Source organism: Falco punctatus (assembly GCF_963210335.1).
Source record: "Falco punctatus genome assembly, chromosome: 11".
NCBI lineage: Eukaryota > Metazoa > Chordata > Aves > Falconiformes > Falconidae > Falco > Falco punctatus.
Window position 1 is genome coordinate 25849714 of NC_137591.1, and position 14276 is coordinate 25863989.

Sequence of the window (14276 nt, forward strand, 5' to 3'; positions counted from 1 at the left end):
CTCTCGTGCTCGGGTAAAGCTGTGCTGTAGAGGTCAGGATTGGGATCGTGGCAGAACATACTTTATCAAGGAATTTTAATGACAGGTTTTAGTCATGTTGTAAGATGCTGCTGTTCTCACTCCCATTCTCTGTTCAAAGCGATGTAAAAGCACAGTTTATCGAAACATAATACCTCCCCCAAACTTTCCTACATTTCTTTGAACATCAGAATCGATCATTGCCTAGATTCAACCTTAAAGAGAAGTTTTCAACAGATTTTGCTGTCTTTGAGAGACTTTGCTCTCCCCAACCATTGTCTGTTAATATATGTTGTCTTTGACAGAAAGGAGATTAAATTATTCAGAAAAGTATGAAAGACATCATTCAAGAATCTGCGCACAAGAGTAATGGAATCTGTGTCACTTGAGTTCATGTTTATTTAGTTAGACAGGAAACAATCAAGAAATGAAATCATAAAAACTTATTCCCCAATGACTTTTCATAACGAGCTGTTTACCTAAATTGCTAAATGAGTAACCTATTTTTGTGTATTCAAAAGAACAGGAAGATGATTTCAGAGGATCTTCTGTGCCTTTTTGCCCCTTCATTAATACAAAAAAAGACTATCTCTTGGGGTTTGTGTGGTGGAGCAGGCCAAGCTCCAGTGTGACTGGTCTTCCCTGTATAGGCAGGATAAATGCTGCAGATGGCATTTTCTTGGGAACATGTTGTTCACGAAGGGGGTAGAGAATGAGTCATAAATTAATTGGACTTCGTACTTAGTATTTCCAACGCCAGTGTTCGAGTTATTACACCAGATTGTTTTTTCCATATAAAAGACACACTTCTATAAAATCTGCGAAGTAGAAGAAAAAAGAAACCCGTGACATTAGCTGCCAGTATGGATGCCAGTGTGGAGTTGCAGAAGGAGCCAAATTCAGTTTAGAACCGAATGTTTATGCTTCTCGCTGCAGAGACCCTGTCTTCTAGGTGTCCGTTAACCCTGCATGCCCATACTGCCATGTAGGTATGCTCGCCCACCGAGCGTCCCAGAAAGCCCTGTGCCGAGAGCTGTGCTGCAAAGCGAAGAGAAGATTTGCTTCCCAATCCGTGAGATTACCGTTGCCATCTCTGCTACGCTGAACTGTGTTTGGGCAGCACATCGTAATTCTAGCCCTGAGCCCAGCTGATCTGCCTTAATACATTTTCAAATGTTGTAAATTCAGGATTACATAATTCCTTTTAGTGTTAAAACAGTTTTATGTTTGCGATACACAGGCCAACTCTGGTAGCTCTTTATTTCTGCAGTGATCTGAAACATAATTATCCATAATGAGCTCGCCCTGTAAAAACATAAAAATCTGCAACAGACCTGGTAGAGGAGGTTCATATTTATGAGTACTGTCTTGAGAACATCACTGGAGTAAACCTAGAGATCAGTAAAAACACAGCCATCTAAGACGGTCTTTTTCAGCGTTTGGATTGCAATCTCTAAGGAGACTGCCACCAGCGGGGCTGGGAGAGGCTTTTGCTTTCCTCTCATATCCCAGGTCTGTCCTCCATGCTACAGCTTTCCTCAACTTCTTCATACTGTCCACCTTACCTCTGGCACTTCATGGTGTGCTTCCTGGACATCCTCTGGGCTTGATCCTCTGTAGCAGGGTTGCTGTAGGAAAGCACTTGAGAAATACATCTTGAGCATCTGAAGAACATTTCTGGTCATCCAGCACTTCATTGCAAACCACCTACCTCCATCCTGTCTGTAGTAGCCCCAGACAAAGAGACCATGGCATGTCCCTGTACAGCACAAATGCTTTCTGGGTGATTGTGGATGAAGAAAAAGATTGCCAGCCCGAGCAGCCCCTCACCATGAGAAAGGATGCACTCTGTTTCAGAGCAGGACTCACATTAAAGGTGTGAATCTCCTGCTGTTGTAGCTGGGAGACAGAAATCTTTGAATCAGATGTCTCGCTTTTATTAGTGTGCAGCATTCAGATAGGTGCTCTGCAACGTGTGTGTATGATTTCTTTTTAATTAACTGGTGAATGCATTGAATCAGAGAAGCTCATGTGGAGGAAGGTGCTTACCCCACACAGACAGAATCTTCACAGAGGTGGTGTTAAAAATATTCTTCTATAAGCAAGAGCTGATCACAGTATCTAAATAAATGAGGTAATTTTACGTGTCCAAGTGAGACAGGTGGAAAATTCAGCTCATGCTTTGGATACCATCCAACCTATAAAGCCATTTCAACTAGAAGTGAATACAGGCTTTCACCAGCCTTCGCTCTTAAATCAGTGAGACTCTTTAGGACTAGGATACAAATGATATTGGGTGATAGAGAAGGTCCATGTCAATGAAAAAGTGATGCTGCCTCTTGAAAAAAATAATGAACTCAAATAGTTAAACTAATTCTATCAGTAAGTGTCTACAAAGTGAAATGATACTACAGTTCAAAGGTAAAGGCTAAAAAAGAATAGGAAAACATATTAAAAGAATAACCGTTAGGGTAAAATGCTGGCAAATGTTATGAAGATTGATTAAAGATTAAAAGTTCACTGCAAAAGTCTTTAAAAGGACCCTAAAAAATCCAGCGGGCTTAAGTAACACATTAATGTCGATTCATAGAAGTAAGAAGATATCTTTTAAACAATAGACATTGTAGCCAAATGAGGGAATAGAAAAGAGGACAATTTCTGGCAAACTAAATGTCAAACCATAAGAAGTCAAGCCAGAAAAAGATACTGAGGAACAGTGTGCCTGAGGCAAAAAAAAAATAATAAAAACATTTTTCAGAGGAAACCTGCCAGGGAATCTCTAGTGCCTGTGGAGGACCAAGGTGTAAAAGAGCACTTGAAGTTGAAATCAGCACTGTTGAAGGGAAGAGCAAAAAGTTCTTGTGCTGATGTTAACCACTGAGGCTGTGTAAGTGTCAGGAGAATTGCAAGTGACAAATAAGGTGAACTGTTTTAAAATAGCCTCAGCAACTGTGAAAAATCAAGTCTGGCTTCTGCACAAGCTGGCTCAACCTGTGAGAGTCGAGCATGCCCTGGTACATACGATAGATTGGGAAGAGTTGGCACAGCTTGCTGCAGGGGAAGGTCCTGCCTCAGTGCTCCATCAGAGGCCTCAGAGGGATAACAAGTGTGAAGATAAGGGTGGTCTCTTCAGCGCAATAACATACCTGAGCGTTTGAAAAACTTGGGAAAAGGTAGTTCTTCAGCGACTGCTAAAGGAAACCAAGCTGTTGTGAGACAACGGGGAAGGCTGCCTTGTGGATTAGTATCCCTCTACAAGGTGTAAATAAAAGGTGGAAACAGATGTTCCCCCAATAAAGGGGGTGTTACCAGGAGGCTCCCACGCAGGTCTGTGCTGGGGAGATGCCTGTACATCTCCAGTCACAGGCTGGAAGATCTTGGGAGGGAGCAAAACTGTTCAGTAGTTGAAACTCGGTGGGAAAAAAATGCAAAAGGATTTGCATGGGAAAAATGTTCCTGACCAAACATACAATGGCAGGTTCTAACCAAGCTGCTGCTGCTCAGAGGAGGCACTGTGCATCCTTCCCTGGAGCACTGGCTTAGCCAAGGAGGAAGAGCACTATGATTTATTAGAGAGGAAGTAGAAAACAAAACATGAACCATCTTTACAGCCCTGCTGAATCCCCATCTTCTGTGCTATACATATTTTGTCATAGATGTTTATAGATGTATATAAAACAATGAAAGATGCAGGGGAAAAGCAACAGCGATGAACATCAAGTGCAACAGCTCCCTTAGCACAGCGACTGTTGAGTTTGACAGCGATGGCTGAGGGAAGGGTTATAACAAGACCTGAAGAACCATGAACGGCGTAGATGAGGTAGCTAGGAAGCAGTTATTTACTGTTTCACATATCGCCAAAAAGTACACGCTTGCCCTGACTTTTGCTGGTCCTACTGGTCAGTGTTAGAGGCAGAACGTTGGATGGGACTTTGCTGCCGGGACTTTGCTCTCCTGCCTGCGCAGAACACGCCGTCCTTAGGCAGCACCAAGGCTGGAAAAGGAGAGCAGGCAGTTTACCAGCACAGTGGGAAAAAGAGGAGCTCTCTGGCCTTTAAAACTAAAGGTAGCATTGGGCCAGAAGGGTTTTCCAGCAATAACAGCATTTGTAGGATGCTATGGCTGTGGTAGGAACCAAAGGGGCTGTGCCCATGCCTCCCAGTCCCTCCCTGCCACTCTCAAAGGGAGCAGTCCCCTGTGTGATGGGACAAGCCCTCCAGCCCTTGTTCTTGAAAGAAGCCTTTACTGGAATTGCTCTCTAGTCTGCTCTCCTGTGTACAGTGATTTGTCATGTAAGTGGGTATGTCTGGGTTTGCAGGCTGTGTGGGGAGCTTGTTTATACTTTTTGTGCCTCCCAAGCAGGCACAGGATGGTTCTGCCTAACAGAGCTGCTCTTTCTCCAGCCTCTTTCCTTCACTCAGCACAGCAGAGCTGCTTTGCATCTTGTCTTATTTTCCTCTTCTGTTTTTCCCCTTGTCATTAGCATTGCCACAGCTGGTTAGGTTTCAAGTATGGCCATCCTGCAGCAATGATACTCTGCCAACAACACACATATGCACAGCCAGTGCTCTCAAAAATATCTCAGTATTTCTGAGAAATACTCTACCTGAGGGAGCTTTAAGTGGTGGGCCCTCTCCTCTGTAGTTCTTGCTCTTTCTCTTAGAGGGAAGTGACTGTGCAGCATGAAAGAAGATTGGAATGGGAGGAGATCAGGTGGGCAGTGGTCCCTGGGAAGAGCCAACGTTCCTTCCCTCTCCCCAAGATCTCCCAGTCTGGACCAGGTGCTGCAGGTCACCGTCTGGCACAAACCTGCCACTGACCACGTGCCCACAGGCACTGGCCTTTTCCATAAATAACATAGTGGCGCAACCTCAGGGCATGTTCTGGTCCTCATCCACAGCCAGTGCCAATCTCTCCTGCACCTCCATTATTTACTTAGGAGATCACAGAGAGCTTGTTTCCTCCAGGTTTCTTGTTTTACCTCTCATGCCTGTATATATCCCCCTTGGATAGCCCCTGGCACCAGTGCTCCAACAGCTTAGACATGGAGACAGCCCCTGTCTCCTTGCTAGCATCTTGTGGCTTGTCAAAGTGACTTTGATTGTGCGGATCCAGTGGTTCTGACTGTGACCCCTGCTCCTGTATGCATGTAGACCCAGCAGCCTCGCTCGCTGATGGAGGGGTGCTAGGACACCTGAAGACCTGCAATGCCCAGGGTCTCACTTAACCTGTGTCAGGGACTGAGAGGGGACACCATTGCATCTGGTTTGTTTGCAAACAGTTCTAAGCGGGAGTTTACGTTTAAAAAGAGACGTTATTTTGGTCACAGTATAACTTTCTCCTTTGCCTCAAATAATCCCGGATAGCAAGTAAATCTGTAAATGTTTTAGGAGCCCTGCTGCGCTGTTGCAGTGAGTGTATTTTTAGTCTGCGTAGCTGTTAGAGTAACACTGCTTCATTTATATACTTATTTGGTAGTGTATACCAACCCTTCAGATGGAAACATCGTCCAGATGTGCTGGGTAGGACAGTCAGGGCTGCTCAGCAGAGATGGGGCGGAGGATTGCAGAGGTGACAGTGCGGAGGAAGCCCCCTGCGTTATGGCTGGGGACAGCTGCAGCCCTCCAGGAGGCCAGCCCCAGAGCTGCCTGCAGCTGGTGCCCTCGCCTTCTCCTGAAGCCTGCGCTTTCTGAACCCTCTGCTGCCTTGAACATTGCCTCTGTTTTGGGCCAGGGCAGGTTGCAGTATAAATTATTTGGGTAATTTGGTGCTAAATCATTCTTTAAACCAAACTTTAGCGTCATCATCTTGGCGCAGCTAGCACAAAGCAACCAGGTACTGGAACACATCTGGTGGCTCTTTGAAAGCTGCGTTGGCTGCTGGTGAGGTAGATGGGGCTGCGGAAGGAGCTCCAAGTGTAAATTAACACTGGAACAGACTGTCTTTGGAATCTGGTGTGGCAAAGCAAACTTTCTCATTAGAAGGAAATGTGGAAAGTATAAAGGGCATGAGTAGCTGTTCAGCAAAAGTGGTTTTAAAAGAGCTGGTGGTTTGTATCACCTTACGCAGAGATAATTCCCTGGCACCTACTTCGACATCAACTAAACTAGTCCCATGGATAGCAAAATCACTCTACATTATTATCCACAAGGAGGGGATGATCCTCTAGCCTTACCGACAAAGACAGGTAGTTAAATTAAAGACGGGGCAAGTGATTTCCCTTCCTTGTCTTACTGGAAGAGCTAAGGACATGTTTAACATCCATGTGGTTGACACTAGCTTAGCTGTGTACTCAGTGAGCACAGTGGGAGTAGAGCTGGGCAGGTTCTGACCACTTTTAGAAGTCACTGACTAAGGAAGCAGCCAGTAGGTGTGTGGGCTATCTGCTGCAAAGGCAGCTGGGGCCTTGGAGAAGAGTCTGAGAATCGGTGATGTCAACTCGGTGGTCCAGGCCCTGAATTGTTGTAGTGGTCTGTCAGAATGTTTTTTAGGTAGCCCACTGTGGGGCTGCCCAGAATAAGGTAAAATTCATAGTTGATCTGGTAGAACAAGGCTTTATCCATGTACCTGAGGCGTGAGCACACCTTCAGAAAGCCAAGGAGCTCTTCCATGGTGTTTGGTTACAGCCTTGGAACTCTCCAGCAGGGTCAGGCGGCGTTTCAGAGGAGTTCTGTTTCAGCCTCTCCTCAAACCGTGCAGTTCTCAAGACAAGCATTTTCCTGCAGCAAAGCTTTTTAGGGAAGAAGGTGCGTATAGGTGGGAAAGGGTAAATCACCAGAATAACGTGTCCCTGTTCTATGGCTGCATCCGTAGGGCCAAACAGCCCACTGACATGTGTAGAGTTTAACTCTAGAGAGACAACTGACATCACCGTCTGTTCTGACTTACTCCAGAGCAGACACTAAGATTTTCATTGCATGCCTGTCAAAGCTCTCCACCTGCCTTCTGCTTTTCTCTAAGAGAGCACCTCTTGTAGAAGTAGGTGCCTAATACCAAGAAGATGGACTTCTGAACATTCAGCTGATTAATGTGTGTCAGTACCGTTAAGGGGAGAAGAAGGATTTTGATTTTACGGTCTTTCTAATAAGCCCATTTTGAAAATCTAGTGCTTCCAGTTTGAAGACAATCTTCCATCATCTTTGGTAATTTGTAACAGTAGTTATTACCCTCAGCCTTATTTGCTAAATGTTTTTGGTTTGGACTGCAGACTTCAGCTTTCATCAGTTGGATCTTGCAACATGTTTGTTTTTAAGAGGAGCTGCCGTAAACCCTAGAGAGCAGCACTGGGGAATTAGATTTCTGTTCCCTAGACCAAGCTCGTGCTGGGAATTCGGTGCTGCCTGTGCGAGCCAGTGAGCCTCGTTGGGAAGGTGCAGTCAGGGAACAGCAACACTTGGCACGGTTACCTTTGCTGTTAATTTGAAATAGTCTATCATTTGAAGCACGGCTTTTAAACCTGTTAAAAAATAATTAACTGCAACACAGCCTTTTGGCCTGGGAAGGATAGCTTCTTAAGCCCGAGGCTGTACCATGTGAGAGGCCGTACGTTCTGAACTTCAAAGAGGAGCAGTAAATCTATTTATAAATCCAGACACCTCTACAGGAGATCCGCTCCTGTGTTTTCACTTAGGTAATCCCAAAAAATACCAGTCATAGGTAATTCAAGACAATAAAATTTAGAGATAATTCAGTGTCAGTGTTGCCCTGGGCGATTAGGCGGCACAGTGTAAGGCACGTTAGCAGTGCCGACCTTCCAGCCAGCGGTGGAGCAGCACCTTGGGGCTGTCACCCTGCCTGCACAGACACCCCTGCCTGCTGTGCCTCAGGCAGGGCAGTACTTGCTGACCTGAGCGCTGAGAGAAAGCCCTGGTTACCTACACTGACCCCTCCAGAGATCGGCCACGTGCAACTGGTGAGCTCAGCACTCGCCAGGGCCTCTCTGTGCTCCACTGGTGTCTCCAGATGTTGGTGCTGCTGGGTGACCTCATGGGAGGGGAAGGGAAGAAAGCTGGACTGGGCTATTTTTAAAAGATCTGATGCAGGAATCACCAGGCAAAATTGTTGGCCTGTTCTGTGGATGAGGTCAGGCTGAGGGTCCCATGGAGAACCCACAGCTCTACTCCATCCAGAGAGTGCCCACTTGCTGACAAGGGATTAGGAATAGCGCAGCTGAACATGGCCACTGGCTTTAAGCTGAGCGTCAAGGCAACAGGGCACAGTTCTCACTGCCGGCTGAGCCATGGGCGCTGCAGGTGTGTGCCCCTACCCTGTGGCAAACATCAGCTCGAGTCTCACTGCAAGGCCTTTGCCCAAGTTGCACTGCCTTGTCTGTCACGAGCAAAGAGGAGCTCCGCTGACGTGTGTCGGCTGCCTTGTGGACCTCAGCTCTTCAGTGAGGGGCCGCAGTCTACCCTAAGGCGCTGCAGTCACGAACAGGCACCTGCAGCTCGCAGAAAGGCAGGGCCAGAGGGACCACGAGTGGCTGCGAGTGCCTCTGCAGAGCGAGGGTCAAGTACCCTGGGTCTTGTCCGACAGGCGGCCACCCAGCCTGTGCTTCAAAACTGCCAGTCACGGAGATGCTGTGGTCTCCTGAGGTAGCTTCACCCAGGGCTTGTATTTCCTTATCATTAGAAACTTGGTCAAAGATAAACCTGTTTCTCTTGAACTTGAGTTGGTCATTTCTAGTCCTGCCTTGCTTTTGGCTTATCCACAGTGATCCTCTGCAGTCCTCAGGCTTTTTCTGCAGTGCTTCTGCCCAGCCCCATTTTGTACTCGTGTTTTCCAATTCTCCTGAGCATTGTACTTCGCTCTCGCCTTGGTTGAAATGCATCCTGAAGATCTTGGACAGCTTCTCTGTTTTATCGAAACTGCAGTCTAATCCAATACTCCAAGGTGGTTGAAATCTCTCCAGTTTTGCATCTTCCAGAAATCCTATAAGTATGCTCTCTGTTCCTCATCCAGATCATGAAACAGTTTAATGGCATCAAGCTCAGGATGGAGCCATGTGGAATCATTTTTGCAATGCCTGCCCCTTTGACAGTGAGCTAGTCTTTCCAAACAGCGGATCGTGCCGGCTGCATTCAGGTCACGTTTGCCTGTTGTTTTGCTGAGAGCATCACGTGGGCTTAGGCAGAGCATCAGCCCCTCCACCCTCTGGGCCAGGGTGGGCCGGGCAGGGCTGTCCCGTGGTGGCCAGCTGTCCCAGGGCTGGCACGGCGTTCAGACTGCGCCTTGCGATGCAGCTGGTCCAGGCGCCCAGCAGCATCACCAAGCAGTAACTGCTGTCTTTGTGGGAAATCCCACCTCCTCTTTTAGGTCACTTCGGTGCTAATGGTAATGGGAAAGGCTGCTAGAAATGTCTGTAGTGGGAACTGAGCCGTTCCTGCTACTGTCCTCATCCCTGTGAGGTGAGACCCTCTGCAGAAGCTCCCTGCAGCAGTTCTTCATAGACAACACCTTCAACCCGAAAGGGGAAAGAATCAGATACCTGTCTTTAAACCTGAGCGTACCGACACCGGGCAGGATTCAGGCACTCTGTGGATGTCCGAGTTGGGTGTGTGAGCCCCCTCCGTGCCTGCTGGCCAGAGGTTCGTTGTGAGCATGATCCCTCCCAGCTATCATCTCAGCTGTGGTGGCCTCAGAAGACACAGCAGCTCTTGCAGCGGGTAGCAGAGCTGTGCCTTGCTGCATCGTGGTTCACTTAGTCGCAGGGGGAGCCTGTGTCAGCGCGGGGAGAAGTGGGATCCCAGCCGGCCGAGATGGGCTGATGTTTCCCATGCTGGGCGCCGCCACCCACGCAGCACAGCTCCCTCCCTCGCACGGGCTGCTCCCTGGGATTGCTGCTCTCCTCCGTGTTGTGTAATGCCAGGGACCCTAATGATACCCCGCCGCGCTGGCTGCTGCGGGCAGATGTGGGAAAGTCTTACTGCTTTACCGAGAGGTTTTCCTGGCCCTGGCCGCTGTCCCATCCCACCTCACCCACTTGTGGCTTTGGAGCACGTTTTCTGACATAGCCAGGGTCCTATCAAGCAATGTGAGAGCTGAGGAGCGGTGTTTTCAGCTTGCTGTGTCGCAGGGAGCCAGTCTGCTCCCATTTGCTGTCTCCAGGCTCTTTGCCCCTCACAGCTGCCCCTCTGCTGCCCCATGCAACCTCCTGTCCTGAGCAGCACCACCAACCAGCCCAGCCCTCTCCACCATCTTCTCCTGAGCCTGTCGGGTGGGAACCAAGAGCACATCCAAAGGATGAGGGAAAGGGTGACCTGGAGGAACAGCCTCTAAAAGGGTCCCAGCTGGGCATACGGCACCCTGAGCCATGGTAGGGCTTTAGCAGCAGCACCATGCCTGGAAGGGATGAGGTGCTTGTCAGGGTGTTGGGGTCAGCAGCGCAGACATGCACAGCTGCTCCTGGCCTCGGTCGCTCGGTGGCACTTTTTCCATTTCATTTCTGCAGGTGGGAGCTTTGATTTCCCTTGCAGGCTCTCAGCCCCCTTAGCAAGGGTTTGCTCCTGCTTTTCATTACTACACCAGACATACTTGATCTAATGGCTTCTACAGGTGGCGTGGGGTACAAGCAGGTCCAGCCCCGGTTGTCAGCTGTCATCCAGAGTCAGATTTAATCCAGGAAAACAGTAAAAATCAGTAATGTATATTGCATTCCTCCAATCCATACGCTTTCCATTAGGTGATCTTCCATCCTCCTTAGCACAGAAAGAAAACCCCGCCGATGGCAGTCTTCTGACTTTGAAAGGCGAGGATTGGTCGTGCCTGGAAATCCAATCTCAGCTCTCACATTCCTGGACATACTGTCTATGCAGGGAATAGTCTCCCACCTTTAAATCCAGGCAGCAGATGCTAGCCATGTGCACAGCCCCTGCCTGTAAGCCCAGCAGCTTCTGTGGCAGCAGATGTGCCCAGCCTGGGGCCGCGCTGGGGTGATGCAGCCCGGCATGCCCCTGTGCTAGGGTCCCATGCACTAGCCTGGGTCTCCCTGTGTCTGGAGGTCTTGGGGTAATAATGGCCTTGGCCGATGCCACCACAATGTCATGCAAGTACAACAGGATGGTAATTAGGACAGTTAATTCTTTCCAGAAATTGCATTTTAACTTTTTTTTTATTAATAAGCTGGTGAAGAGATTCCTCTAGATCCTCGGTGTCAAGGGGGTTACATACCTTTTTTTAAGAATGCGTAAGTATTCTTAAACCAATAAAAAGAAAGCGAAACGTTCAGCTTGCTTAAGTAAGCCCTATCTTCAATCACCCCTATACTTTAGTGGCTCAAGAACAACAGTTCAGTATTAAATGTTACACAACGCAAACTCCGTTGGTAATTATGTGCAGATGAAGAAGGGCAGAAAAAAAAGGACAGGAATTTCTACGTGTGACTGCACATGCTAAGCGTGGCCTGGGCCCTTTGAGTTTGGGGCTGCACTGCCTGAGATGGAGCTCCATGTGTTGAGCTGCAAAAAGGAAGGGGGCTGCCCTCCTCTACCAGACAGAAGAAGGTCCAGAAAGCTCTCTTCTTGGTTCTGTTGGGTCACTAGACTACAGGACTAACTCAAAATTATTTTTTTTTTTTGTCCTTACTTTTGCAGAGAATGTTATCAATGGGCAGGACTATGAGGTGATGATGCAGATCGACTGTGAAGTGATGGACACCAGGATCCTCCACATCAAAAGTTCTTCTGTCCCTCCGTACCTCCGAGAGCAGCGCAGAAACCACACCGACACCTTCTACAGCTCGTCTCCCTCCGTCCCAGAGACGCCCCATGCCCTGAGAGCCATTGTCAAATCCCTGCAGTAGCTCCTGCGGCATAGCGGCATGGCCTGCGCACCCGGCGTGCAGCAGGTCCTGCTGCCGGGCTAAGCCTCTCTGCTAGCAGGTCCCTGGGGCTCCTGGCACTTCGGCACAGCAAGGGCAGGCCCACTTAGCCCATTCCTCCGCCTGACCCTATCCAGTGGCCGCATCCTGCCCGTGGATTATACAGCTCAGCTGGCCCCTTGCCAGGAACAGAGCCACGCAGCGTGCAATGCCTGGTGACAGAGGTGCGGGTGAGGCATGCTGCTGCAGTCTTGGGCTCTGCATCAGCTGCAGGTGCCCAGGGCTGGTGTCGGGGGGGACGTGGGCCATCCTTGATACTTATGCACTGGGTAAAATTGTTGGGTTTGCTGGCTATTGTTTTGTCCCTGTTAAACCACCTCTGTAGATGGGGCGCTGAGCACTGGGGCCCTGGCCCAGGGACACCGCTGAAGGGCCCGTGCTCGGGGTGAGGCTCCCTCCCCGCAGGGCGCTCGGGGCAGCAGGAGGAAGCGGTGTCCAGCTCCCAGCTGTGGGTGTGGGGACAGCTGCAGCCCTGCACCCCAGCCCTGGCCCTGTGCCCCAGGGGCAGGAGCAGGAGCAGGGGCATCCCTTCTCTGCCAGAGTGGCTGTGCCGAGCCCGGCCAGGCGGCCCCGCTCCTCGTCAGCCCCGCACGCCCGCCCAGATCCCTGCCCGAGCAGCCTCCCTCGCCGGGACGCCCCGGGCTGCTTCCCAGGGCTGCAGCAGTGCTGTGGGGCAGCCCAGCCCCAGCAGCCGGTGGGGTGGTGGGGAGCTGCGCTTACAGTCAGAACACTACAAGCGGAGCAGCCTGCGCTGCCACCGAGGCGGGGTACACATCCCCCCCTCACCTGCCGGAGCCCTCCTGTGCCCGGCTGCTGCCGTCCCCAGCCCGTGCAGCAGCGTGGTGAGCTGGCAGGCGGCTGGGGCTTTGCCCAAGGGTGGTGATGTACTGCAGTGTTTCTAAAGATTGTACTTTCGTTTGGGTTTTTTGTTGGTGTCCCCCCCACCCTTCCCGTTTTGTTTGGGATTTGGTGCTTCGTTGTTTTCGGGGGGCAGGGGGAGGGTGTAATATTTGACGCTTTTTGCTGCTAACAGCCTACAGAGCAGTGCCGGCCCTGCTGGGGCAGAAGAGCTGCTTCATTTCAGCGGGACGCAGCTACAGCACCTTCCTCCTGAAACCCAGCCCCAGAGACACGCACACACCCCCCCACACCACCCCTCCTCTGCCCTGCCAGCACTGACAACCGCCCATCACGCAGCAGGGGAGCATGCCATTTGTCCCCAAGCACTGAACTACTAGACATGGCTCTTGCTGCAGTCGCCTGCTGCTGTTCCAGAGCCCACTGCAGAGCTCTGTTTAATGGTCCCAACTTTGTCAGCCAAGCCCTGGGCCAGAGCTGGGCGGCTGAGGGGTCCGGTGCACGGTGCACTGCGGTGCTCAGCTGGGATGAGGCGCCAGCAGAGCATCGGCCTTTTGTAATGACTTCAGCATGTTACTTTTTTTTTCCCCCTTTGCATTTAGCACAGATGACGGGCTTCAGTTTGACAGCCAGCTGCCTTTCCTTCATTGTCTGAACCACTGACTGATGTGGATTTTTTTATTACTGTTGATAATTATTATTATTATTATTTGTGTGTGGCACTGTTAGGAAATAAAGGTTGCTCCTCCAGCAAGACAAACAGCTCAGGGGAGGTGAGGAGGAGAGTGAGGAGTAATACACCCCTGTGAAGTATGTGCCTTGCAACACTATGGAAAAGCTTTGCCCTTTGCCACGTAGTCAGCGTGAGCTGCACAGGCCCCCGTCCCCTCGGCGCTCGCGCTGCTGGGAAGCAGCCGGGCTCGGCGAGGGGTTTGGCTGCGCTCCTTGCACCAGTTCCTTTTCCTGGCCCTCGGCCCCACCTGACCGTGGGCCAGCTCACACAATAGGCAAAACCCAAAACCCCAGCGGTGCCCCAGCCGGAGGCGCGCAGCTCTGCCACAGCCCTGGGCAGAGGCTGCTCCGGGAGGGTGTTTGCCGCAGGGGAGCCGGGGTGGTGGGCGCACAGCCTGGCACGGTGCAGGGGGCTACTGTGGGGGGCCAGGGGCTTGGGGGCAACTGCGGCACTGCATCCTCAGTCAGCACCCGTGGGCTCCAGGGGTGGAGAGCACCTCTCGTCCCGTGTAGCTCTGTTTGTGTCCCTAGCACTGAAGGCAATAAAACAGTTCTTTTATTTATTATTATTTTGCTTGTTAATACTGTCTTTCTTAAGCAAATGACTAGAAGGGCAGCGCTGTCTCCCACCGTCTCTTGGGCCGCAGCGCGGCTCTCCTCGGCACGGTGCTGGCACTGCCCAAGGTGTGTGCACCCAAACTCCGCTCCTGGGGAGTGGGCATCTCACCCAGAGCCCAGGGAAGAGGAGGCGGTGAGGGGTCTCAGCGCAGCCCGAGGGTGACTGCAGGCA

General features: G+C 50.5%; 1 protein-coding gene across 2 annotated transcripts in view; it reads left to right on the forward strand.

Annotated features, from left to right (window-relative positions):
- The window catches only part of ATF6 (activating transcription factor 6), an 81716-nt gene extending 67661 nt beyond the window's left edge, over nucleotides 1-14055 (forward strand). For both annotated transcript variants that reach the window (XM_080407016.1, XM_080407017.1), the window contains exon 16: nucleotides 11610-14055. In XM_080407016.1, coding sequence (XP_080263142.1) covers nucleotides 11610-11818 — 209 coding nt within the window. In that variant the 3' untranslated portion in view covers nucleotides 11819-14055. The remainder of the gene's footprint in view (nucleotides 1-11609) is intronic.
- The last annotated feature ends 221 nt before the right edge of the window (nucleotides 14056-14276 follow it).